This window comes from Cherax quadricarinatus, chromosome 11 (assembly GCF_038502225.1).
Source record: "Cherax quadricarinatus isolate ZL_2023a chromosome 11, ASM3850222v1, whole genome shotgun sequence".
Taxonomy (NCBI): Eukaryota; Metazoa; Arthropoda; class Malacostraca; order Decapoda; family Parastacidae; genus Cherax; species Cherax quadricarinatus.
The window spans coordinates 55,714,810-55,741,394 of NC_091302.1; the positions used below are offsets into that span (position 1 = coordinate 55,714,810).

The following is a 26,585-nucleotide window of genomic DNA, read 5'->3' on the forward strand; positions in this document are numbered from 1 at the left end:
CTCAGCCCTCTGGACAACAGTTTTTGTAATCCCGCACCTCCTAACTTCCAAACTACGAATTCTCTGCATTATATTCACACCACACATTGCCCTCAGACATGACATCTCCACTGCCTCCAGCCTTCTCCTCGCTGCAACATTCATCACCCATGCTTCACACCCATATAAGAGCATTGGTAAAACTATACTCTCATACATTCCCCTCTTTGCCTCCAAGGACAAAGTTCTTTGTCTCCACAGACTCCTAAGTGCACCACTCACCCTTTTCCCCTCATCAATTCTATGATTCACCTCATCCTTCATAGACCCATCCGCTGACATGTCCACTCCCAAATATCTGAATACATTCACCTCCTCCATACTCTCTCCCTCCAATCTGATATCCAATCTTTCATCGCCTAATCTTTTTGTTATCCTCATAACCTTACTCTTTCCTGTATTCACTTTTAATTTTCTTCTTTTGCACACCCTACCAAATTCATCCACCAATCTCTGCAACTTCTCTTCAGAATCTCCCAAGAGCACAGTGTCATCAGCAAAGAGCAACTGTGACAACTCCCACTTTATGTGTGATTCTTTATCTTTTAACTCCACGCCTCTTGCCAAACCCCTCGCATTTACTTCTCTTACAACCCCATCTATAAATATATTAAACAACCACGGTGACATCACACATCCTTGTCTAAGGCCTACCTTTACTGGGAAATAATTTCCCTCTTTCCTACATACTCTAACTTGAGCCTCACTATCCTCATAAAAACTCTTCACTGCTTTCAGTAACCTACCTCCTACACCATACACCTGCAACATCTGCCACATTGCCCCAATATCCACCCTGTCATACGCCTTTTCCAAATCCATAAATGCCACAAAGACCTCTTTAGCCTTATCTAAATACTGTTCACTTATATGTTTCACTGTAAACACCTGGTCCACACACCCCCTACCTTTCCTAAAGCCTCCTTGTTCATCTGCTATCCTATTCTCCGTCTTACTCTTAATTCTTTCAATAATAACTCTACCAGATAACTTGTAGTTACCAGCGGTCGCAATATACACAACGAGAAGCAATTATTACTACAGAAAAAGCGTCCTTCCTCCAAAATTTCTACCAGTCAACTATAGTGATAATATAGCATTTATTGTGGTGGAGATGAAAAAAAAAACTAGAAAAGCTAGATACAGCGATTGATAAACAAGGGTTGAGGCTCGACCGTTCGTCATTGTAGGAGCTGCCAGAAATCACCGGTTTCTTCAACACGCAAGTTGTACTTTTGTATCAATCAAATCACATATTACTCGGGTAGATAATTTCCAGTAGATCCTTCATGTGTTAGCCCAAATCACCGACCAGTATGTTTTAAATAAGTGACCCACTGATCAGATCAGATCGACTGGTCCGAACCCTTGACTGGTTTCAAACGGATTCGTTGGACAATAAAGCAGACTGTAAACGGATGGGGTTGTAGGCGCCCTTATCAAACACAAACAATGAATATAAATCAGGAACGTACACGGTAAGCTGTCCAATATACAAGTACAGTTAGAAATAGAAATACAAATAGCTAGAGCTTCATTTAAGGAGGTTATTAATAGAATATTCAAGAGGTTGCTAGTAGAATTACAGTAAATCAACCATTCAAATCATTATGAAGCTCTGTGTAGTCTGCGGTCAAACAAACGGGCTTCCACATGGATAAATTGTCATTTTTGTGGAAATTGGTGTCACGCCCCTTGTGCAGATATCCAAGAACTATCTACAAGCAGTATTAAAACGGAAGTGTTTTTGGGTATGCCCAAATGAGATAAATCTGTGGACTAAAATCACAAGGGTATTAAAAGAGGATAACATCAAAGCTGCTTTCATAGAAAACCTGGAAGCTCTCTACAACAGATGGGAACATAAAAAGTCTGGGCTGAATGGTACTGCCCTTGATACTGGCCATGCAGTCAAAAACTGTAAGGCTGGAGGTGATGTCCTGGTAGTCAGTAAATGTGGGGCTGATAGTGCTGTTCTGGGAGACAGTAATGGTGAAGCTGGAGGTGCTGTCCGGGGAGACAGTAATGGTGAAGCTGGAGATTTTGTCCAGGTAGTCAGGAATTATACGTGGAATTAGAGTAAATAAAAGAATACTGGGTGGGCGGCAGTCGCCGCTGTTGCCATACGCACGTCACTTTCTGCAAACTTTGCGGCTCTACATCTCGGTAAGTACTGATGGCAAAAATTTTTTTTAGGCTTAAAACACTCAGAAAAATATTCCTAACATTTTCATAAGAAAAAATAATTTTTTTTTTTTTCGAATATTTGGCGACATAGAATGACAGTTTCAGAGAGGGGCCTGAAACAGTCAAAGGGTTAAATAATTATTTTTATTATGGAGTACATCTTGTCTCCATGTAGGTTAATATTGAGCACAGGTATTGTAATATACATCTCCTCAACAACATAATCTCAACAAAAAATATCTTAATGTAAACAAAGGAACTGATTATAAATATAACTCCTAAACAAAAATATTTCCTTCTTCATTCAATAAATATTTAACTCAAACACCAACACTGTTGTGTGTTTTGTTTTTACCATTGGTGAGGCTTTTCACCTTGCGCTTGTTCGCAGTCATTTTATTCATCTCTGCCTTCTTAGGGTCAGTTATTTTGTATATACCTTTTTGGTTACGGGCACCTCGGAGGGCAGTTAACCTGTAGGCTAGGTCAACATCGTCAATTGTCTCTATCTCATTAATTTTCTTCTTTTTACTCTTCTTTTGCTCGCCATTTAACTGTGTCTGGTCCTGGTCAGTTTTCTCCAATGCATTTTGTCTGCGATGTCTGTTATGTTTGCTTGTTTTTGGCTGTCCTACCATAGCCATCTTCAGTGTATCGCCGATTGGTCTCCTCCAGAGTTTGACTGGTGCGATCAGTCCCATGGCACTCATTGTAATTGACATGAGGACACACAACACAGTCATTGTGAAGGGAGTAGAGGAACACTCATGACAGCGTGATGTCACCTCAAGAAGAAGCGTTTTAAGATTTTGGATTTCCACGTAACATTCATAAGCAGTGATGATGCGACCAATGACTGGCAGCCACCTTGGATCAAACTGAAGGTCACTGTCGGTACTTGTCTCTTGTACTGGAGTGTCGCTCACGTATCGCCACACATCAACTACAGTTGAGAGAGAGAACCAATAGAACATTGGCTGGCAAGCATCGGTAGCTTGGTCAACCTCTCTTCTGAGGTCGTCTCTCTCCTTTTCTAAATCACGAACCCATGGATCAAAAAGCTGATAATAACAACCCAGTATCTCCAGGATGATTCCCACTGCCAGCATCCACAAGCAGCAGGTTTTCAGTGCCATTTTGCAAGACATTTTGATGACTTAAGCTTACTTTTAGTGCTTTATTTGATTAATTGATGATAATTTAATTTTGAATCTTAAGCTTAATTATTTCAATCATATACGTATTAATATAATAAATGGTGCCCCATTTTACTAAATATATCAATATTCTGAAAAAATAGTGATGTTCGAATTTTCTTTTTATAATTGAAAGTGCGTGTAGAATTGATTTAAATGGAAGGGAACTGAAATTTAATAGTGTAACAGTGTAAGTGTTTTGTAATGTGAGATGTAGTATAATGTCTAGTGATAGTGAAGTGTTGCATAGTGATAATAAGTGTAGTGTTTAGTGATAGTGTAGCGTTTAGTGATAGTGTAGTATAGTGTTCCTCCTTTCTTATGGTCTTACTGGCCCATACTAGGCAGGTCTTTATAAAACTCCGTTCTACCAACAAAAATATTTGTCCAACCCATTTTCAATGCTACCCAGGAATAAGTTTTGATTGTAGTTATGTCTGTCCTGAACGTAGTTACGTCTAGCCTGGAAATTAAATCTTCATCAGAGTACAAAACAAATTCTGGCCACAAAATAGAGCGAAACACCAACGTCAAAGACCTGGGAGTGATCATGTCGGAGGATCTCACCTTCAAGGACCATAACATTGTATCAATCGCATCTGCTAGAAAAATGACAGGATGGATAATGAGAACCTTCAAAACTAGGGAGGCCAAGCCCATGATGACACTCTTCAGGTCACTTGTTCTATCTAGGCTGGAATATTGCTGCACACTAACAGCACCTTTCAAGGCAGGTGAAATTGCTGACCTAGAAAATGTACAGAGAACCTTCACGGCATGCATAACGGAGATAAAACACCTCAATTACTGGGAGCGCTTGGGGTTCCTAAAACTGTATTCCCTGGAATGCAGGCGGGAGAGATACATGATTATATACACCTGGAAAATCCTAGAGGGACTAGTACCGAACTTGCACACGAAAATCACTCACCACGAAAGCAAAAGACTTGGCAGACGATGCAACATCCCCCCAATGAAAAGCAGGGGTGTCACTAGCACGTTAAGAGACCATACAATAAGTGTCAGGGGCCCGAGACTGTTCAACTGCCTCCCAGCATACATAAGGGGGATTACCAACAGACCCCTGGCAGTCTTCAAGCTGGCACTGGACAAGCACCTAAAGTCGGTTCCTGACTAGCCGGGCTGTGGCTCGTACGTTGGTTTGCGTGCAGCCAGCAGCAACAGCCTGGTTGATCAGGCTCTGATCCACCAGGAGGCCTGGTCACAGACTGGGCCGCAGGGGCGTTGACCCCCGGAACTCTCTCCAGGTAAACTCCAGGTAAACATACACTTTTCCAGGTATACTCAACAGACTTATCCCCCTATAATTTTTGCACTCTCTTTTGTCCCCTTTGCCTTTATACAAAGGAACTATGCATGCTCTCTGTCAATCCCTAGGTACCTTACCCTCTTCCATACATTTATTAAATAATTGCACCAACCACTCCAAAACTATATCCCCACCTGCTTTTAACATTTCTATCTTTATCCCACGAATCCCGGCTGCCTTACCCCCTTTCATTTTACCTTCTGCCTCACGAACTTCCCCCACACTCACAACTGGCTCTTCCTCACTCCTACAAGATGTTATTCCTCCTTGCCCTATACACAAAATCACAGCTTCCCTATCTTCATCAACATTTAACAATTCCTCAAAATATTCCCTCCATCTTCCCAATACCTCTAACTCTCCATTTAATATCTCTCCTCTCCTATTTTTAACTGACAAATCCATTTGTTCTCTAGGCTTCCTTAACTTGTTAATCTCACTCCAAAACTTTTTCTTATTTTCAACAAAATTTGTTGATAACATCTCACCCACTCTCTCATTTGCTCTCTTTTTACATTGCTTCAACACTCTCTTAACCTCTCTCTTTTTCTCCATATACTCTTCCCTCCTTGCATCGCTTCTACTTTGTAAAAAGTTCTCATATGCTAACTTTTTCTCCCTTACTACTCTCTTTACATCATCATTCCACCAATCACTCCTCTTCCCTCCCACACCCACTTTCTGTAACCACAAACTTCTGCTGAACACTCTAACACTACATTTTTAAACCTACCCCATACCTCTTCGACCCCATTGCCTATGCTCTCATTAGCCCATCTATCCTCCAATAGCTGTTTATATCTTACCCTAACTTCCTCCTCTTTTAGTTTATAAACCTTCACCTCTCTCTTCCCTGATGCTTCTATTCTCCTTGTATCCCATCTGCCTTTTACTCTCAGTGTAGCTACAACTAGAAAGTGATCTGATATATCTGTGGCCCCTCTATAAACATGTACATCCTGAAGTCTACTCAACAGTCTTTTATCTACCAATACATAATCCAACAAACTACTGTCATTTCGCCCTACATCATATCTTGTATACTTATTTATCCTCTTTTTCTTAAAATATGTATTACCTATAACTAAACCCCTTTCTATACAAAGTTCAATCAAAGGGCTCCCATTATCATTTACACCTGGCACCCCAAACTTACCTACCACACCCTCTCTAAAAGTTTCTCCTACTTTAGCATTCAGATCCCCTACCACAATTACTCTCTCACTTGGTTCAAAGGCTCCTATACATTCACTTAACATCTCCCAAAATCTCTCTGTTAGGTAAGACACACATGCAACAGTTAGGTATCTTTATTTCGAAACGTTTCGCCTACACAGTAGGCTTCTTCAGTCGAGTAGAGAGAAGTTGATAGAAGCAGAAGAGACTTGAAGACGATGTAATCAGTCCATCACCCTTAAAGTTTTGAGGTGGTCAGTCCCTCAGTCTGGAGAAGAGTATTGTTCCATTGTCTGAAACAATATTGTTTCAGACAATGGAACAATACTCTTCTCCAGACTGAGGGACTGACCACCTCAAAACTTTAAGAGTGAAGGACTGATTACATCGTCTTCAAGTCTCTTCTGCTTCTATCAACTTCTCTCTACTCGACTGAAGAAGCCTACTGTGTAGGCGAAACGTTTCGAAATAAAGATACCTAACTGTTGCATATGTGTCTTACCTAACAACCTGCAGTATTTTATACCATTTTATTGTTCATCTCTCTCTCTCCTCTACATTTCTCTCTTCTCCAGGTGCATACACGCTTATTATGACCCACTTTTCGCATCCAACCTTTACTTTAAATAATCCACATAATTCTTGAATTTACACATTCATATTCTCTTTTCTCCTTCCATAACTGATCCTTCAACATTACTGCTACCCCTTCCTTTGCTCTAACTCTCTCAGATACTCCAGATTTAATCCCATTTATTTCCCCCCACCGAAACTCCCCTACCCGCTTCAGCTTTGTTTCGCTTAGGGCCAGGACATCCAACTTCTTTTCATTCATAACATCAGCAATCATCTGTTTCTTGTCATCCGCACTACATCCACACACATTCAAGCATCCCAGTTTTATAAAGTTTTTCTTCTCGTTTTTAGTAAATGTCTACAGGAGAAGGGGTTACTAGCCCATTGCTCCCGGCATTTTAGTCGCCTCATACGACACGCATGGCTTACGGAGGAAAGATTCTTTTCCACTTCCCCATGGACAATAGAAGAAATAAAGAAGAACAAGAGCTATTTAGAAAAAGGAGAAAAACCTAGATGTATGTATATATATATGCATGTGCGTGTCTGTGAAGTGTGACCAAAGTGTAAGTAGGAGTAGCAAGATATCCCTGTTATCTAGCGTGTTTATGAGACAGAAAAAGAAACCAGCAATCCTACCATCATGCAAAACAGTTACAGGTTTCTGTTTCACAGTCATCTGGCAGGACGGTAGTACTTCCCTGGGTGGTTGCTGTCTACCAACCTACTACCCATATCTGCTTATGTGTATTTATGCATGGGGAAGTGTTAAACCCATAGTGGGAGTCATCAGCACCTGGGGTCTAGGGGGTGATCAGGTTTGATCCAAGGAAGGAAGAGGGAGGGGTCGCTCCTATTTCTTGGACTGAGGAACCTTCAGCATCATTACATCCTCCTTGAAGGGTCTTGCATATAATTCCATAGTTTGTATTTCTTTCAGTACTAATCATTTCTTATTTTCAGACTATTCCTGTTGACATAGTTTTGAGGTTTTCTCCCCATTTTCGTTGAGAACTTTGTACTTTGTAACTTTTTTTTTTATATATATATTGGCCGTTTTCCACATTTACCATCATTCATTCAATAACTGTTTTGCTTGAAGTGCACTTACAGCACAATTCAAATGACCCTCTGAACTGCAACATCCTTACCCTTTCTGTAGAACGGGACCCCTCAAGGGAGGTTACTTGATGCTGGTGAGGGGCTCTTAATCTAAGGAATTAGACATGTGCTCTAATTCCTTAAATTATGCCTGAATGTCCTACATTTTCCCAGGTGCTGTATGACCCCTACAGATTTAACACTCCACCACAAACGGAGCAATTCTCAGAAGGCAGGCACTATACCTTGCACCTCTATGACTAGAGTTCGGCTAATTTGTTTCCCTTCATAAGGATCAAGTACCTATAAAGAGATTAATATTCCCTTTATGTGCATTGTAATTATTATATTCACAAAAATGTGCTAAGCCCATGCCACTGAAAGGTGTTTTAATCATGATTTTGGAAGTCCTACATGCCATAAATAATATTGTTGTATAGGTCAGCTACATTTATTCATGACTTGGTAATCATTACACTATGAAATTATCATTATTCACATAGTGCAGTATGTGAAGCTTACTTTGGATTTGAGTACCTAGTGTGGGCATTTTCTGTAAATTTTGAATAGTTTGACTAACTTACAAGGTAAATATATTCATGCACTCCCTCATGCATATCACTGATTTTACAGCTCCTCCAGATTGTGGCTTCTTATGGACCAATTATTTTTTATTAATTATTTTGTAATGGGTTTTAGTTTTTTTTAGGTTCTAGCTGTTCCATATTATTACACGGTGTATGAAAAAAGTTTTAAGTGATAGAAGTCTGAGCATCCAGCAGGTGTATGTGAACCTGTGAGATCAGAATGCAGACAAGTGGTTTTTATAACTTGATGTACTGTTCCAGTGTGAGCTAGGTAACTTTTGTGAAGAGATTAGAGAAAAACCAGAAAGCCTGACCCAAGTCATGAAGGCGGGAGGTACAGTTCTAGCACTCTGAAAGGCGGGAGGGTGAAGATGTTGCAGTTGAGGTCATTTGAATGGTAATGTCTGCATATTTCTGGCAAGACAGCTATTTAATGATTAAGGGTGAATGTGTTCCTTGTTTTGGGTCATCCCACCTTGGGAGACAGCTGATATACAGTAAAACCTCTCATTAAGGGACTAAGAGGGGAAAGAGGGTGTACAATAATGCCACAACTTTTTGAGTTATGTTATTAATATTTTATGATCATCTGGTTGTCTTCTGAAGTAATGGACTGATGCAGAAGACAGCCAGGTATTGTAACCTATTGTACTACAGTACTGTACAGTTGTACCCCTACTTTCGTACAGCTCCCAACTCGAACAGTTATGTAAGGGTATTTTTGTAAGTGTATTTTTGGGGTTTGAAGTGGACTAATCTAATTGATATTATTCTTTATGGGAACAAATTCGTTCGGTAACGGCACTCGAACAGCCTTCTGGAATGAATTATGGCTGAAACTCGGGGTACCACTGTACTGTATAATAGTGCTCTGTGTAATTTACAGTAATTTTACGTATCTTTTGTGGTACTAGTGACTCAGGATAGGTTTTATTGAGAGTCAGAAGAGCTGTATTGCTTTACTAGTGAAAGTAATATAGATGTAGAAGGCTGAGATGTAGATGGCTGAGAACCATACTTTTTCTCTTGGCACCACCACTTTTTAAAATCCATTGTTAATTGCACTTAATATGTTAATAAAATCACAAAAAATGTTCTTAATCCAGGGGAAAATTAGAGACTGAATGGAATGACAAATGTAGTGATAGAGAGCACAAACAATAAACTGGACAGGTGGCCTATGGCTCAGGGAATGATGAAAATGGACAGGTCCTGGATGAGGCTACTTTGGCCCTTACTGGACAACAAACATCAGAGTTAGTGGACTTGGCTCAGTACCTCAGAAGACAACCAGACAACCCTTTTCCATAACTTTTATTTACATGAATAAATTCATAGATGTATATACAGCAGTATGTGGAATAAATATAGTGGTATTAACCTGTATTGGCAGCAACATTTGCTATTGGTACTGGAATTTTTACGATTTCTCTTTTCATTCATTTTCCAGTTGAACGAAGAAGACGATTTAATATTAATGATAGGATAAAGGAGCTTGCTACACTTCTACCCAAAAGCAATGAACCGTAAGTAGTGAAAAAGGGCTTTTTTTTTTTTTTTTCCAATTAGTGCCAGTGTGCCTAAATGTATAGCACAAAGCCTCAGGTCAACTGCATAGTCCCTTATATGTACTGTCATGTGTGCAAGATTGTCTGAATACTGATTAAAAGTCTGCTGTGTACAACATACAGAGTTGAACCCAAGTATCTTTCGAAAGTTATGAATCAAAGATGAACATTAACTATACTTTTATACAAGTAATTAATTTCTTTGTGTGTATATGCTCGCCAAATCGGCCTTTTCTTGTAATCATGTACAGTTGCGGAAAAAAGTTCTCTCCTGGGCAGAAATGATATCAGGTAACTCAGATGTTGTAAACAGAAAAGTGAAGAATGTTTTCATGAATGAGTTAGCACAGCTTGTAATGACAATGGTGACTGGTTGACAGAATTGTTGGTACTGCCAATATAAACTAATTAATGTTCGGATATTATATCCAACATTATTAAACAATAAAAATTATTTGAAAAGGTCACAGTTGCTTTTTGCTGATGGCACTGTGCTTTTGGGAGATTTTGAAGAGAAGTTGCAGAGGTTGGTGGATGAATTTAGTAGGGTATGTAAAAGAAGAAAATTAAAAGTGAATACTATAGGAAAGAGTAAGATCATAAGGATAACAAAAAGATTAGGTGATGAAAGATTGGATATCAGATTGGAGGGAGAGAGAATGGAGGAGGTGAATGTATTCAGATATTTAGAAATGGACGTGTCAGCAGATGAGTCTATGAAAGATGAGGTGAATCATAGAATTGATGAGGGGAAAAGTGTGAGTGGTGCACTTAGAAGGCTGTGGAACAAAGAACTTTGCCCGTGGAAGCAAAGAGGGGAATGTATGAGAGTATAGTTATACCAACACTCTTATATAGGTGTGAAGCACGGGTGATAAATGTTGCAATGAGAAGGCTGGAGTCAGTCGATATGTCATGTCTGACGGCAATGTGTGGTGTGAATATAATGCAGAGAATTCATAGTTTGGAAGTTAGGAGGAGGTGCGGGATTACCAAAACTATTATCCAGAGGACTGAGGAGGGGTTGTTGAGGTGGTTCGGACATGTAGAGAGAATGGAACAAAACAGAATGACTTCGAGTGTATAAATCTGCAGTGGAGGGAAGGCAGGGTAGGGGTCAGCCTAGGAAAGGTTGGAGGGAGGGGGTAAAGGAGGTTTTGTGTGCAAGGGGCTTGGACTTCCAGCAAGCATGAGTTAACATATTTGATAGGAGTGAATGGAGACAAATGGTTTTTAATACTTGATGTGCTGTTGGAGTGTGAGCAAAGTAACATTTATGAAGGGATTCAGGGAAACCAGCAGGCCGGACTTGAGTCCTGGATATAGAAAGTACCATGTCTGCACTCTGGAGGAGGGGTGTTAATATTGCAGTTTTATAACTGTTGTGTAAAGCACCCCTCTGGCAAGACAGTAATGGAGTGAATGATGATGAAAGTTTTTCTTTTTTTGGGCCACCCTGCCTTGGTGGGACAAGGGTTATACAGCATCTACTTTCTTATATCTATTTATCTTATTTAGACCCTTGTTGGTTTAGTACTTTATTTGATTATAATCTTATACTATCATACTTTCTCTTTTTTTCATACACCATTAATGGCATTTTCAGTATTTTTATTTTTTCATTAACTATTTAACTCTAAAAAGCCATTTTGTAGGATGTCTTCATTATTATCATAAAAAAAGCACTAAACCTACAAGGGTCATACAGCACAGCAGGGTGAAGTGGAAAACATAGTTAGAAAGGGCTGTGAGGAGTGCTAGAGGAAGTATCAAAGTTTGTAGTAAATCAGTTGCTGTCAAGCAGTGAATGAGGGATTCTGAGTCACAGGTGTGTCCATCAGCAAGGAGGGAAGAATAGGGTGTCTTCAGATTTTCTATTTTACGTACTTCAGTTTTTGTGCAAAGACTGCACTACCTCTGCATGTATATCAGTGATATTATTAGTAGGACAATATGCAGTTTATAGCATTTTATTTAAATACGTTTCAGCCCTGGTGGACAAAATGTCTTCTAAATAAACTACATATTGTGTCTGGTTTCTAACTTATTTTGCAGTTTGTACACTTGTATATATGTATATACTGTGCATGTCTGTTTTGTCAATCTTTGTATCTGCAGATTTACTATGTACAATTACAGATAAACTTGCGTCATGTCATTTACCTGTATTGTCTTCAGGTATTTTGAGCTTGTTCGGGATCTCCGACATAACAAAGGACAGATTCTGAAGGCCTCGGTTGATTACATACGAAGACTTAAACTTGATATAGAGTACAACAAAGAAGTTGAAGCTAAACGAAGAGCCCTAGAACAACAAAATCGACAGCTTCATTTAAGAATACAGGTATGACATTGACTAGATTGATGAAATTTTATTATAGTGGAACCTCGGTACTCGAACTTAATTCATTCTAGAAGGCTGTTTGAGGGCCGATCTGTTAGAGTATTGAACAAATTTTTCCCAACCAATTTTCTTTTTGGTTTGCTGTTATCACTAATCTTCTAGGCCCCATGGTAACTTGTTTATACAAATAACAAAAAAAAAAGTGAAGAAACATGAAATAGTATGCAGCGAAGTTCTGGCAGGTTGTGTTGGTTTGGTTGAGTGCTGAGCAAATGGTCGGCTACTGAGCAATTTTTTTACCGAACAAAGTGTTCGAATACCGAACTGTACGAGAAGGGAGCTGTTTGAATACCAAGTCTCCGTTGTACTTCTAACAAACCAGCCATATCCCACCAAAGCGAGGTACCCCAAAAAGCAAAACGAAAGTTTCTCTTTTTAACTTTAGGAGAAGAGGTTAATTTTATTACTATTACATTGGTAATTTCATAGAAAAAGAGTATTACCAACCCTTTGTGTGCAATTTAGTTGCCTTCTGCAACATGCATGGCTTACAAGGAAATAATTCTAGCCCACTTTTGTAAAGGAAATTGAAATTACTACAGGGATAAGAACTATTAAGAATATAGAGTAAATTAGAGGCAAATGTAAAATATTCCAAACATAGGTACAGCAGAAGTTTGTAAGAATTTCTATCAACTTACTGTTAACAAGAGAAAGAAAAGAGTAGCAATCATGCAAATTTAACAGGACTTGAGTATCTTTCTGGGTAGTTGTTTACCACCATACCTAGTTGGGTTGGTAGATTTTTTCAGGCATTCTGTAAATGATAGCCTGACAGGTTACATGGCCAGGAATAGAGCAAGCTGGTTAAATAACCCATGCTGTGATCTTATGCAAGTGATGCTAAACTGGTTTGGCATTAGAAGTACAGTAGTCCCCCATGTCCATGGGGAGGAGGGGGTGATATGTTCCAAAACCTACCACAGATGTCCGAAACCGCTGGTAGTAGTGAACTTTATATACAAGTCATTTTTCATTTACATATATACCTATGATAGTTTAATTGATAAATTATGCACTGTAAGACATTACCAATATTAAATAAATGTAAAATACATTCCTCCTTGTCCACCACCAACTACCACCAGTTGGTATTAGGACCAATGTTGTCTTTGTTTATGTGAATGACATACCAGATAGAATCTAATTAGTTGTACCTTTGCTGATGGAAATCTAATGCGAGATGAACACACATCAACAACGCACTGGTATGAAATAAGTATAAATCCAACCACCCACCCAAAACACTGATGGTGATGACACCACCACCACCACATACATACCTATGATAAAGTTTAATTTATAAATTAGGCACAATAAGACATTTCCAACATTAAATAATAAAATATACACCTCCTCCACCCCCCTCCCCAACCACAAATACTGCTGCTGCTGCCGCCGCCAAGACGATGACGATGACTTGGTAGTGTCAATATGTGCCTGTTTGCTGCCAAATCTAATTTTCAGTATATATTTTTTATTTATTTGTTTGTTGACTGATCTTAATGAAACTTTATATGTTCATGTTTTATACACTTATTAAAACAGCAAAAAAATGAATGAAAAAGGATAATGAAACCTCAGACTGCAACCTCCTTAATATTGTTGAGCCAAGGTAAACCACAGAAACTGAAACCGCAGAAACCTAATCCACAGATACGGGGGTTCTACTGTCCTTGATTGCAGCCAACTTGTTCCCTATAGGGTTATACTGACTCACTGGAATTTCACTTCTCAAGAAGAGGTCAGCTTCTCTGGCTGATGCATGACCCTACACATGATACTTCACTAAGATTTAATGTGCTGAATGATTGCAATAACATCATATAGCAGAGTGATCTTCACTCATTCTTAACTTAAATCTATATTTAAGCTAGGGAAGTGATCCCTGAAGTGACCTAGAGTCCTTATGGAGGGGGATTCCCCTTCCAAACACTAACCTCTCCTCCCTTTCTCCTCCTCTCTGTCTTCCATTCATCAACAACAGCCTTCAATAAAGGTAACTGTCATGTTGAATGTTCATTCTTTTGTGCATGTAAATCTATCTTTAAGGTAAAAGACAAAATTTTTTTGATACTTCTGGGTGTCTGGAATGAATTATATAATTGGATTTACATAATTTCTTATGGGGAAAATGGATTCGCAAATTGTCAATTTCGATAATAGCCACGTTCTCTGAAACGAATTATGAAAAATGAGGGTCCACTGTACTTTATATTGCTTTAATATTTCCAGTTTTGGAGGCTGGGTCTGAGGGTTGGTCACAGGGATGAAGGTTCCTATAGCAATTGACATTTCTATTTAACAGCCACTCCTATTCATATATCTGTCTGAGATACTTCTGAAGTATCAATTTTACTCAGTTTGGCAGCCCAGCTCGAAGTTACATTTTGCCTCTGTAAGAAGACTTTCAAATATCCTGAGTCCATTGTAACCTACAAATATTTTTAGTCTCTGACGAGTCTTGTGAAAACGCTTTACACGAACTTGTGCAATAACATATATCCAGAGGTATTACCAAGGTGTTATTTATTAGCTTTATGTATCAAGACAAGGAAACCTCAACTGTTGATAGCAGGGAGGCAGGATAGACTGCATTTGGTATCATATTATTATAACTTCAGGAATCTAACAAAATCGGTACTAAACAATAAAAGTTCAAAATTCATTATTATAGTTTAAATTTTTTTTTTACATGTAGTAGCTCAACTCTTCTACATTGGTTTAGCACTGGTAAAAATAAAAATTATGGATATCAGTGCAGTTCCTGGGTGCAGTTGTTTGTGGGAAATGCTAACTCTTTTGCTCATACATTGCATGAAGAATAGGAGGTAATGAGGATTGATCAAGGAATGACTGAAACTTCCATCCTTAGATCATTGAGCTTTATGCATTAAATGCACTAAGCTAAAAATAGGTACAGTATAAGAATTTAAATTCCAAGAATCCTAACTGATACCCAATACACACATTAAATGGATTTTTTTTTTTTAGATAGAACTATACCATAAAAATGTATGCATTTTATATTAGCCTTTATGTTTGTAGGAGTTGGAGACTAAGCTTCGAACAAATGGCATCAAGGTGGAGGAGACCAATATTGACCAGAGCCTCTTGCTGTCTACACTCATCAAGTCTGAGGTGGTAAATAACACTGGGGGTCAAAATGATATGAAGAAGGTGAGGTGTAACTACAATCTCACAGGATCCCTGCTTGACGTACGTGTGCCATGCCTCCTTTTTTGTGTCCTCCACTTTCAACAAACACAATGATTCAGTGTTGTCACCTTGCATTGATTCTGAAATTGAAGAAATTTATAGCTTCTGCTTGTTATGCACAATATTAATGTGTATCACTTGTCATTGTGATTGTTTTCCTACTGTAGTAAGTATGATCACAAATGCTTTAATTTTATGAGTATAATTAATGCTAATGTTTCTCAGCTATATCTACTTAAGTTACTGTAAGCTCCCAAATCTGTCTTATGGCACACTACAGGCTTTTGAACTTATAATTAGTAAGTAATGTAAATTTTACATGCATGGCTTATGCATTTGCAGTGCTGTCAGCCTTTCCACTATAAAAATCTTGTATTTAGTTTTTGGCATGAAATTTTAAAGACATTAATAATCTCTTTGCTACTGTGACACACACACAACTTCAAAATATCTGCTAAACAAATACAGAAGTCTCATCTTTTATATTAGTCCCCTAACAAATTTATTCTTCAAAATGGATAATATGCCAAGAGTTGTATACAGTAAAACCTCAGATTAACTGATTTCAGTAATTCTGAACAAAAAAAAAAAAACTTGACAAATGCTATCAGACAAGATGGAGAAAAGACTAATTCTGCATTTTGTTGGTAATGATAGTATCTGGTTGTCTTCTGAAGTCTTGGACCAAGTAGGCCACTTTCACCAGCTAATTGTTTATTCTCACTCATGCATACACTAATCATTCAGTTTCTTATTTTCCCTGGATTTAGGGCATTTTGTGTGACTTAATATATTAATAAAGGTGCAGTTTACAGTGGCTTCTAAAGCAAGTGATGGTGCCAAGAAAAAAGTGTAGTTCTCAGAAATCTAAATCTCAGCCATCTACATTATTTTCACTAGTTGAGCTTTACAGCTCTGATTCAGAATAAAAGTTATTGAGTCACCACTATCAGTCACAGCAGTTTACAAATCTCTCCACCATAAAAAGCTAAATAAAATTACCACAAATTACGTAGAGTACTACAGAATTACTATACAGTACAGAACTGTAATGTAGTACCACAGGTTACAACACCCGTATTCCTAGTGTTCAGGACCAAGCCCACTACTTTAGAAGACAACAGGACGATAATGAATGATAATCCACAACTCCCAAGCTATGAAACCAATCATTATCATACACCCCTTCCTCCCTATTAGTCTCTTAATGAGAGATTTTACTGCATATGCACAACTTATTTTTTTCCACAGTTTAGTACTTATTGGTAATGCTTTAATGTCAATGAAGGGCTAGTAAAGCAAAGAATTGAAACTACCCTCTTCTTCCTTGGTTTTGTTTATCCCTCACTATGCAACCCATAGATTAATTTTCATATTTCTGGGAAATCATTACACCCAAGTCATGCAAAATCTGTGAAATGAAATTTAAACAGGTTCATTATATTTATAGAAGAGCACTAAACTTTTTTTTTTTTTTTTGGGGGGGGGGGTCATCATGCAGCACCAAGGAAATGGGAAGAATTCAGAATCAATCCAGTGGAACAGGTCTAATTCCTTTCATCAAGAGTCCTTTATCATTATCAGGGAACCTCCCTTACAGGGTAATCAGGTTTGATCCAAGGGTAATTAAATCCTTGAATCAAGAGCACTTCACCAATATCAAGTACTCCCTTGAAGGGATTGTTGATATAGTCATGGGAAAGTAATAAACTCACCTTGAGCAAAATAGGGAATAAAAAATTCTTCATAATCTGACTGATCAGTTCAGATTAATAAGTGTCCACTGTCATTATCCTCAGGGGAACTGGGGATTATAGGATTTGATCCAAGGGAGGGTAGCTTCAATTCCTTGCATCAAGAGCCCTTCATCTTCAAGGCATCTCCCTTCAAGTATCAGTGTGCATAAATGTACCATTCATGACCCTATGTAGCACAGCAAACAATATGTAAAAGAAAGCCATCATTCATTAAAAGATATATGGTAGATTGCTTGTATTTTCCACAATGTAAATGTTGAAAAATGTTACACACAAAAAGGAAGTATTTAAAATCTTATATGTAGCAAAGGGATTAAGAAGTCTCAAGAAAGTTTCCAGCTTTTCAAATTATGCTTGCAAATACCCGGTATTTGCTTTATACACTTGTTTTGTGTTGTTGCTTTGCATGTCCATTTCTTTATGTAAATGCAATGCCATATACACCAGTACTCAAGTATACCACAAGTTGGCTCCCTGCTTTTCCCCCCCTCCCCTCCCCAAAATCCTTGCTGTTTTATATGTTGCAAGTCAACCATAGTTTTTCATAAAGAATGATCAATAAGATATATGAAACATTTGGGTATCATATTTGAGAAACATTTTACCCACCAGGGGATTTATTAATCAAATAGACACATGAGAAAGGAGACTGACATAGGAGAACCAGAGACATGGAGTGATGTAAGTGTGCTAAACTTGTATTGGCCATACAGCATTGTAAGTAATGTATGAGGGAAGAGGTTAGTGGAGGTAGGGTACTGGGTGGAGGTGAGGATAAAAAAAAAAAAAATATATTTAAGTCCAAGTTTGGGCAGTCAAGTCACTCTGTCAAAAAGTCAGTCGGTGTCAAAGTTGGGACTATCAGAAAAGATGTCAGTGTTGCAGTTGTCCGAAGTAAATTCAGCATGCTTATTAATAGGACTTAGTGTTAGTGCACGATTAACTGTTAAAAGGTACCCTGCAATCCTGGCAGTGGGATGCAGGTGCCTCTCCATACAGCATCCATGTGCGAGAAGCCTGCCTCCAATTCATAGACGTGTGAATTGGAGGAGCCTAATTTGTGGTTTGATGGAAGTTAATTTATTAATTCAGACCAACAGTGTTGGAGACTGGAACAATACTAGAAAATCAGTAATCATAAACAGCAGACCAAGCAGCAAAGATCAATTTTGTTCTTACTAGAAATTTATCATTACCAGTGTTGTAGACTGTACAATAGCTTGTAATGTACTTTGAAAGTCAAAAACCATGAATGCAGAGGTGGGAGAGGTTGTGATGTGTACTATACCAATGAGAATGCCATTTAGCTCTATTTTGAAAATTCTGGCCAGTTTTATTAAATGGCCTTGGAAAGATGGTTGCATACTTTCATACATCTGAGAACTGGAGCCATCAGTCTACATCATGGGAATTCAATTAAAAATTGGCAGGAGGAGAAAGAGAAAGCTTGAATTGCTAGAACTTCCTAAGGAGGCAAGGAAAAGCACAAGACTGACAGAGGATGGGAAGGGGAAGTAAGAATGACAGCTAAATTTTGAACTCTAAGGCTAATGGATTACAACAAATAAGGTCAACTACTAACAGTTTATCTGATCATTCTATATGTATGAGGCTCAGAAAGACCATGGTGGCAGACAAAATACTGAAGGAACTGGGCTTGAGACCTGCAAAGAGGGGATATTTGCTTTTGCATACAAACTCTCAACCAGTCTAGATCAGAGCTGTCAGACAGTAATGTATGCTTGATGGCAGAGAATTTCTTGTGTGTAGCTGGAGATTTGAGAATATACTTGATCTACATCGTCTAAATTTGATACAGTTAGGTCTGTATGAAGTCTAAGGAGGGTTTTGCCAGTTAAGAGTTTTCAGAGATTTGGGGCTCCCATGACACTTGACAATAGAAGAGGACTAGAAATTTAACTGTAGTACATATCAGAATTGGGGAACCATACAGATACAGAATAAATTAATGGATGACTGGTCAAGTATCTAGAGAGGGTACTGAGTTGACAGAGATGTAACAATTCATTTATGAAATAATCAAGAGTTTTTTAAGGGGAGCACCGAGGATATACGATATAAAAAAAAACATACCCATCACACCCTGACTCATGATCAACCTTGGCACTAATGCTCCCTCCTACTCCAGCTGGCATACTAGGATGGAACCTCCAGAACTGACTGAGCTAGGCTTAGCAAAACCACCTGATTAGACTAAAGCATTAACTGCTGTTGCCATTTGGCCAGTTGGAAACTCTAGGAGTCTTACACCTATGGCTGCTACCAAAGATCTGCAGGCAGTTTGATCCCTTTCCTTTCTGCCTAGAACCTAAATTTCACAAGGGAAAAATTTTCCCAATAGGGGGGCAAAAATGAAGGAAGAAGATGAACAAGATATGTTGTAACACCTGGTTATCTTAGGTATCATCAACTTGATACTGTATACCATTAATATAAAGGGGGGGGGGTGTAGGAGAAATTAGATTCAATCCAAGGAAGAGGACAATAGATCTGATTCCTTGGAACAAGAGCTCCATGCCATGCCAAGTGATCTCCCTTGCAGGAGTTTGCTTACCAAAAGTGTGACATAACCAGTGTTTAATGTGATGGACAATGAGAAGTGAAGACCCAAACCTGCTATAAAATGCATATAATGTATCTTAACCCTTTTGGTATTGGTGCCGTAATATAATGGCTTTGAAACCAGTGTCGGTCCCGTAATACTATGCCAAAATTCTAGCAGCTTCAAATCTTCTAGGAGAAAGCTGGTAGGCCTTCATACGAGAGAATGGGTCTGCATGGTCAGTGCGCAGTATGAAAAAAAAAAATCGTGCACTGAACAGTGCATGAGAAAAAAAACAGTGTTTTTGGTTTAAAACAGCCACTTTCGGTGTATTTTTGTATGGTATTTATGGTTGTATTCGCATTTTCTTGGTCTCATTTGATAGAATGGAAGATATGTTACAGAAATAGGAGGTGATTTTGAATGGTTTACCAAATAAAATTATTATTATTATAATCAAAAAGAAGCGCTAAGCCACAAGGGCTATACAGCGCTGCAGGGTAGGGAAGGAAGCGAGGGTATTGGATGGCAGAAGGGAGGAGGGATGATCAGCCGGTTACAGAAAACAGCGGGGCAGGGGATAGTACGGGGGTAGAGGGTAGCAAGAGATTGAAGTAGAAAGGGCTGAAGGTATCAGAATTTGTGAAGTAAGTCAGTTGTTGTCAAAAAGTCAATGAGAGAGTCCGGATGAAAGGTGGGTCCATCAGCGAGAAGGGAAGGTAAAGAGAGAGCAGCAGAGCGAAGACGACGACAGAGGTAAATTCTGCGTGCTCGTTGATAAAGTGGGCAGTCCAACAGAATGTGGCTGACTGATAATGGAGCTTGGCAATTCTCACAGAGAGGAGCAAGACGCCTCTCCATGAGATATCCATGAGTAAGACGAGTATGGCCAATGCGAAGACGGGAGAGAGTAGTCTCCCAACCTCGACACTGGTGATAAGAAGACGGCCAGTAACCTATACTCGGTTTAATAGATTGAAGTTTGTTGCCGAGCATAGTAGACCAACGTTGTTGCCAACGGGTGTGAAGGTGGGAAGATATTGCAGCAAATAGTCCGTAAATGGAATACCTCTATAAGAAACTGGTAGGTCATGTACTGCTGACCGCTCAGCAGTGTCTGCCTGTTCATTGCCCTGTACGTCAACATGACCAGGGACCCAACAAAAAACAATATCTTTATGCTTGGTAAAGATGCGGCGTAGCCAAAGTTGGATACGGAGGACTAAGGGGTGAGGTGTATCAAATTTTTGTATAGCCTGTAAAGCACTAAGGGAGTCTGAGACAACCACAAATGATGACACAGGCATAGATGCAATACGGATAAGTGCTGTAAGGATGGCATATAATTCAGCAGTAAAAATACTAGCCGAAGATAGTAAATGCCCTTGTACGACGCTGTCCGGAAACACTGCTGCGAATCCTACGCCGTCAGAAGACTTAGAGCCATCTGTGTACACAGCAATGGCATGAGAATGAGAGTGAAAGTGGTCAAGAAAAAGAGAGTGGGAAGCGACCGTAGACAGTTGGGCTTTCGAGCAAGGGAGGGAGAAAGAACAGACTCGAACAGCTGGAACTTCCCAGGGGGATAGGGAAAAGTGAGATGCTACATGTACATAGAAAGGTGGTAGTTGAAGAGAAGACAAGAGCGAATGAAGGCGAAGAGAGAAGGGACGGAGTAAACAGGGGCGGCGAACAAATAAAGAATGTCTACTAATATCAGTGACCATTCTATAAATGGAAGGATTGCGGAGATCATGAGAGCGTACATAGTAGCGCAGGCAATGGGCATCACGGCGATCGGATAAGGATGGAACGTTCGCTTCTGCATAGAGGCTCTCGACAGGGGAAGAGCAAAAAGCACCAAGGCATAAACATAATCCTTGGTGATGAATGGGGTTAAGGCTAGAGAGAGTAGCAGGAGATGCCGCTGAATAGATCTGGTCACCATAATCAAGTTTCGATGAAATAAGGGTGGAATGTAGGCGAAGGAGGGTTCGACGATCAGCTCCCCATGAAAGATAAGAAAGGGTTTTAAGAAGGTTCAGCCGGCTGTGACAAGTTGCCTTCAGAGAGGTAATGTGAGGTTTCCAGGATAACCTACGATCAAAGAGGAGGCCCAGAAACTTGACTGTATCACGTTCAGGGATACGGGAGCCATAGAGGTACAAAGGATGATCGGAGATGACAGAGCATCTAGTGAAAGTAATTTGGTGGGTTTTAGTGCTGGAAAATTTAAACCCACGTGTGGTGGCCCAATTGGAAACACGGTCGACTGCATGTTGGAGAGAAACTGTAATGAGGTGACAGTCAGCGCCTGCACAGGCAATAGCGAAGTCATCAACATAGAGTGATGACCAAATATTTGATGGAAGACTAGAGGCCAAATCATTAATAGCAAGGAGAAAAAGTGTTGTGCTCAGAACACATCCCTGGGGGACACCTTCAGCTTGGATAAAGTCCGGGGAGAGCACATCATTAACCCGAACACGGAAATGCCTGTCAGTTAAAAAGTTCTTAAGGAAGGATGGTAGATTGCCTCGAAGGCCTAAGGAGTGGGCTTGGGCTAAAATATTATACCTCCAAGTTGTGTCATATGCCTTCTCAAGGTCAAAAAATCTAGCAATAACTGAGTGGTTATTCGCAAAGGCATTACGAACATATGTATCCAAGCGTAGTAAGGGGTCTATGGTAGAACGTCCCTTACGAAAGCCATATTGACGAGTGGAGAGACTGTTGTGTGTCTCTAAATACCACACTAAGCGTCTATTTACTAGGCGTTCCATTACTTTGCAAACTGCACTGGTAAGAGCAATGGGACGATAGTGGGAGGTTTTATGTCCCGTAGTGCCTGGTTTGCGGAAAGGGAGAACAATGGCAGATTTCCACAGCTGTGGAAGAACTCCTTGTGACCAAATAAGATTGTAAAGGCGTAATAGGACTGCAAGGGCTGACCGATGTAAATGTTGTAGCATACGAATATGAATGTCGTCGGGCCCAGCTGCCAATGATCGACAAGCTGAGAGTGTTGCCTCCAGTTCTTGAACTGTAAAAGGCACATTATACTGTTCTTCTCTGAGAGAAGAAAAGTCCAAGGGCGCTAACTCTCTGGCAGACTTTGAGGAAAGAAATGAGGGGCATAGATGGAGTCCCTGAGAAATACGGACCAAATGATTGCCAATTTCATTGGCAACATCTAGTGGGTTTGCTATATCAACACCGGCAACCCGCAGAACAGGAGCCGGGTCAGGAGAATATTTACCACTCAGTTTTCGTACTTTTTTCCAGACTGCACTCATAGAGGAAGTAGAGGTGATGGTGGAGACAATCTCGCCAGCAAGTGCGTTTAGCGTCACGGATGACACGGCGAGCGATCGCACACTTCTGTTTAAAATCAAGGAGTCTCTCTGTGGTTCTATTGTACCGATACCTGCCCCATGCAGCGCGTTTCAAACGTACTGCATGAGCACAAGCAGGAGACCACCAAGGCACGCATTTCTGAGAATGCCTGCCCGAAGTTTGGGGTATAGAATGAGAAGCTGCGGTGAAAACTGAGGACGAGAAGAGGTGTAAGAGCTCATCGATGGAGGACGAAGAAGGAACCTCTTTAAAAACAGTTAGGTGTGAGTAAAGGTTTCAATTTGTCCGATCAAATTGCCAGCGTGGGGTGCGAAGAGGTGGCGAATATGAAGGGGAAGTAATAATGATTGGGAAATGATCGCTGTCATGCAAGTCCGGGAGAACAGACCAAGTGAAGTCTAATGCGGCGGAGGAAGAGCAGACTGAGAGATCGATGCAAGAGAGAGTACGAGTCCGAGGATCAAAATGGGTGTGAGTACCTGTATTTAAAACATGGAGGGGGTGGGTGGTAAGAAAAGCCTCTAACTGAATTCCACGGGAATCACAGTGAGACCCCCCCCCCCAGAGGAAATGGTGGGCATTAAAATCACCAAGTAACAGAATCGGTGGCGGTAATGACGAAACAAGAAAGGTAATATCCGGAATAGATAATGCCCGAGAAGGAGAGATATAAAGAACAGAGCGTATACCACTTATGTAAGTGGATACAGGCTGCTGTGTAATGCAGCGAAGTATGAACAAATAGCTGATGGTACGGAATATCAGTGCGTAGAAGAAGGGCACTTTCATTAAAGGTCCCATCAGGAAAAGGGTCTGAAGAATACAATAAATTATAGCCTGAGATGGGAGAAATAACAGCAGAGTGTAATTCTGGTTCCTGTAAGCAAACACCAACAAGGGCAAACTGGGAGAGTAACATCTGAAGCTCACCCCGATTACCCCTGAGGCCGCTTATATCCCACTGTAAATAGGCCATGATTGGCAATGATAAGGATACTTGAAATCCGCAGGTAAGGGTTCCTACGGACTAGAGGGGTTAGAAAAGTCCACATGCGGAGGCAGTGGAAAACGTTCAAGCAGCGAAGGAACGGTGCGCTGTGAAGAAAGGAGTTGCGCAGATGGAGCAGAGGAGAGAGAAAGAGCGGAAGGTGGATCAGTGTCCATTGATGGTTTGGTCTCTGCAATATATTCAGAGATTGCTTCAAGTGTTTCGGAATTCAGAGACGTCGTATGGGAGACAATATTGGAAAAGGGGGGGGCGAAAGGGTGGAGGGAACTGGAGAAGCGTGGCAGGGGACAGAAGAGGCAGAAACCTGGGAGGTGGCAGAAGAGGAAGAAACTTGGGAGGGAACAGGGGAGGAAGATACAGTACGAGGAGGAGGGTGAACCTCTACACTTGTAACTGAGCCAGTGAGAGGGGGAGAACCAGGGGCAGAGACGGAGGGTAAAATGAGGAGGTGGAAGATGGGTAGGAGGTGTTAACGGACCTTTTTTTGACTTTTGAGAAGTAGAGGGACAATTGGGAGGAGGTGTCGTACGAGGTCTCGTCGATACTGAGGCTTGTGAGAGAGAACACGAAGAAGCGAGATCAGACTGAGGCGTTGAAGTAGGGACGTCTGAGCCGAGGACAGCAAAAGGATTAGATACAGGAGTGACTATGGGAGAGGTAACCACAGAGGTGGGTGTAGAAGATGGGATACCAGAAGTGAGTGGGGGGACGTTTTGAAACACGGGAATAAGAAACACATGGGAGTCTCCCTTGGAGGCGGAGATGAGAAACTGCCGTGGCATAAGGGAGACCTGTCTCTTTGAGGTAACGGATTTCCCGCTCGTTTAAATAGACTTGACAACGGCGAGAGTACGAAGGGTGAGCCTCATGACAGTTAAGACAAGAGGGAGATCGATTGCAAGACGTATTAGAATGGTCATCGGCACCACAGACTGGGCATTCGGCGATAGATCTGCAATATTTCGCTGGATGGCCAAATCGCCAGCAATTTCTACACTGTTGTGGTGTAGGGATCACCTTTCGAACTTGTAACCGATGCCCTGCTATATAAACTGAGGATGGGAGTTCTCGGCTGTCAAAAGTTAAACGAGCCACATTGCTAGGGTATCATCTCCGCCCGCGGGCAGGAAGAACGTAAGTGTCTACCTTGAGGATTGGGAGATCTTGGAGTTCCAGCTGTTCTAGAATGTCAGTGCCACATGTCTGGAAATTTTGTTGAACTATGGTATGGGGCAGAATGACGGTACCACTACAAGAATTAAGGGAATGATGTTTTTCAAGAGTGACAGGAACAGTATCGATATGGGAAAGACGAGAGAGCTCATGAGCCTGGGTAGCATTCTGTACGGTGATGATGCGCGTACCGCTCTTCAGAGCATGAAAAGAAATATCTTTACCAACATGGCGTAGGAGTGCCTTGCCAATACTGTGGTCAGAAAGATAGGCAGTAGAGGAAGTCGGTCGTAAAGTGAAGAATTTAGTCCATTGTTCAGTCTGAAACTGAGCGTGGAAAGGTAGTGAAGGACGTGTTGATCGTTTCTGAGAAGAACGAGAAGGTGGAGAAGTATCATCAGCAGGTAATTGTCATTGTCGTTTAGGCGTGGGACCAGAGTTGGTCCGACGTGGAACGGGTCGGCGATTTGAAAATTGCCACACCGTAGAGGGAGAGGCCGGAAGCATAGTCAGAGGAGAGCGAAGGTCCGATAAATCGAAGGAGTCAGTCGAGGCCTCAGTACCTGAAGCGGGTGAGAAAACAGCACCGGCAAGAGGTACAGAGGCATGAGGAGTGTCTGAAGAGTGGTCCAAAGACAAGGCGGGGTCAGAACGGGGTGCGGTATCAAGAAGGGGCCCGGGGGTAGTAGGTTCATGGACTAGGGCTGCCATGGTTAGGTTACTTCTTTCTTTTTGTTTAAGAAAAAAAGAAAAGAAAAGAAAAATAAAAAAAAAAAGAATAAAAAAAGGGGGGACCGGGGAGGGATAGTTCCTAGGAGGAATGAAAGGGCCAGAAATCTCCCTCCGTGCCCAAGAGGACCTCAGCACCGCAAGTAGCGCAGATGCAGCATGGAACCCGTGCCATACCCTACCCATCATGCTAGTAAACTAACAATCCGGGATAGCAACCTCACATCTGCTGAGCTACCTCGGTGGACAAAAGAGAGGGCGGCCGGATATATGCCACAAAGCATACCTCCTTCGGCCACCACCCCCGGAATCCGAAAGGTGGCTTCCAGAGATACACCCGTCGCCTGAAAGACACCCAAAGCTACTCCGGGATACCGGAGAGGGATCGGGACGTCCCCAGGCGATCCAGATTCCACGGCAAACTACGCCACCACCAAGAACCTCAACAGAATGGGATGGACCCCGGTATCCTTTCCCCTACCTAGGAACTAGCGTGCCTGTGGGAGAAATCCCAAAGGCCAAAAAGAGGAAGGGCAAAAGGGAGGGGTGGGGAGGAGGAGGAAAGGAAAAAGGAGAGGATGGGGAGGATGGGATAGGGGAGGGGAGATTGGGGG

General features: G+C 40.9%; 1 protein-coding gene across 3 annotated transcripts in view; it reads left to right on the forward strand.

Annotated features, from left to right (window-relative positions):
• LOC128687584 (uncharacterized) overlaps positions 1-26,585 on the forward strand; it is a 254,582-nt gene that overhangs the window by 220,072 nt on the left and 7,925 nt on the right. For 2 of the 3 annotated variants that reach the window (XM_053775107.2, XM_053775106.2), the window contains exons 7-9: positions 9,643-9,718; positions 11,939-12,104; positions 15,213-15,383. In XM_053775107.2, coding sequence (XP_053631082.2) covers positions 9,643-9,718; positions 11,939-12,104; positions 15,213-15,383 — 413 coding nt within the window. The remainder of the gene's footprint in view (positions 1-9,642; positions 9,719-11,938; positions 12,105-15,212; positions 15,384-26,585) is intronic. The other variant, XM_070084183.1, reaches the window with a different exon arrangement.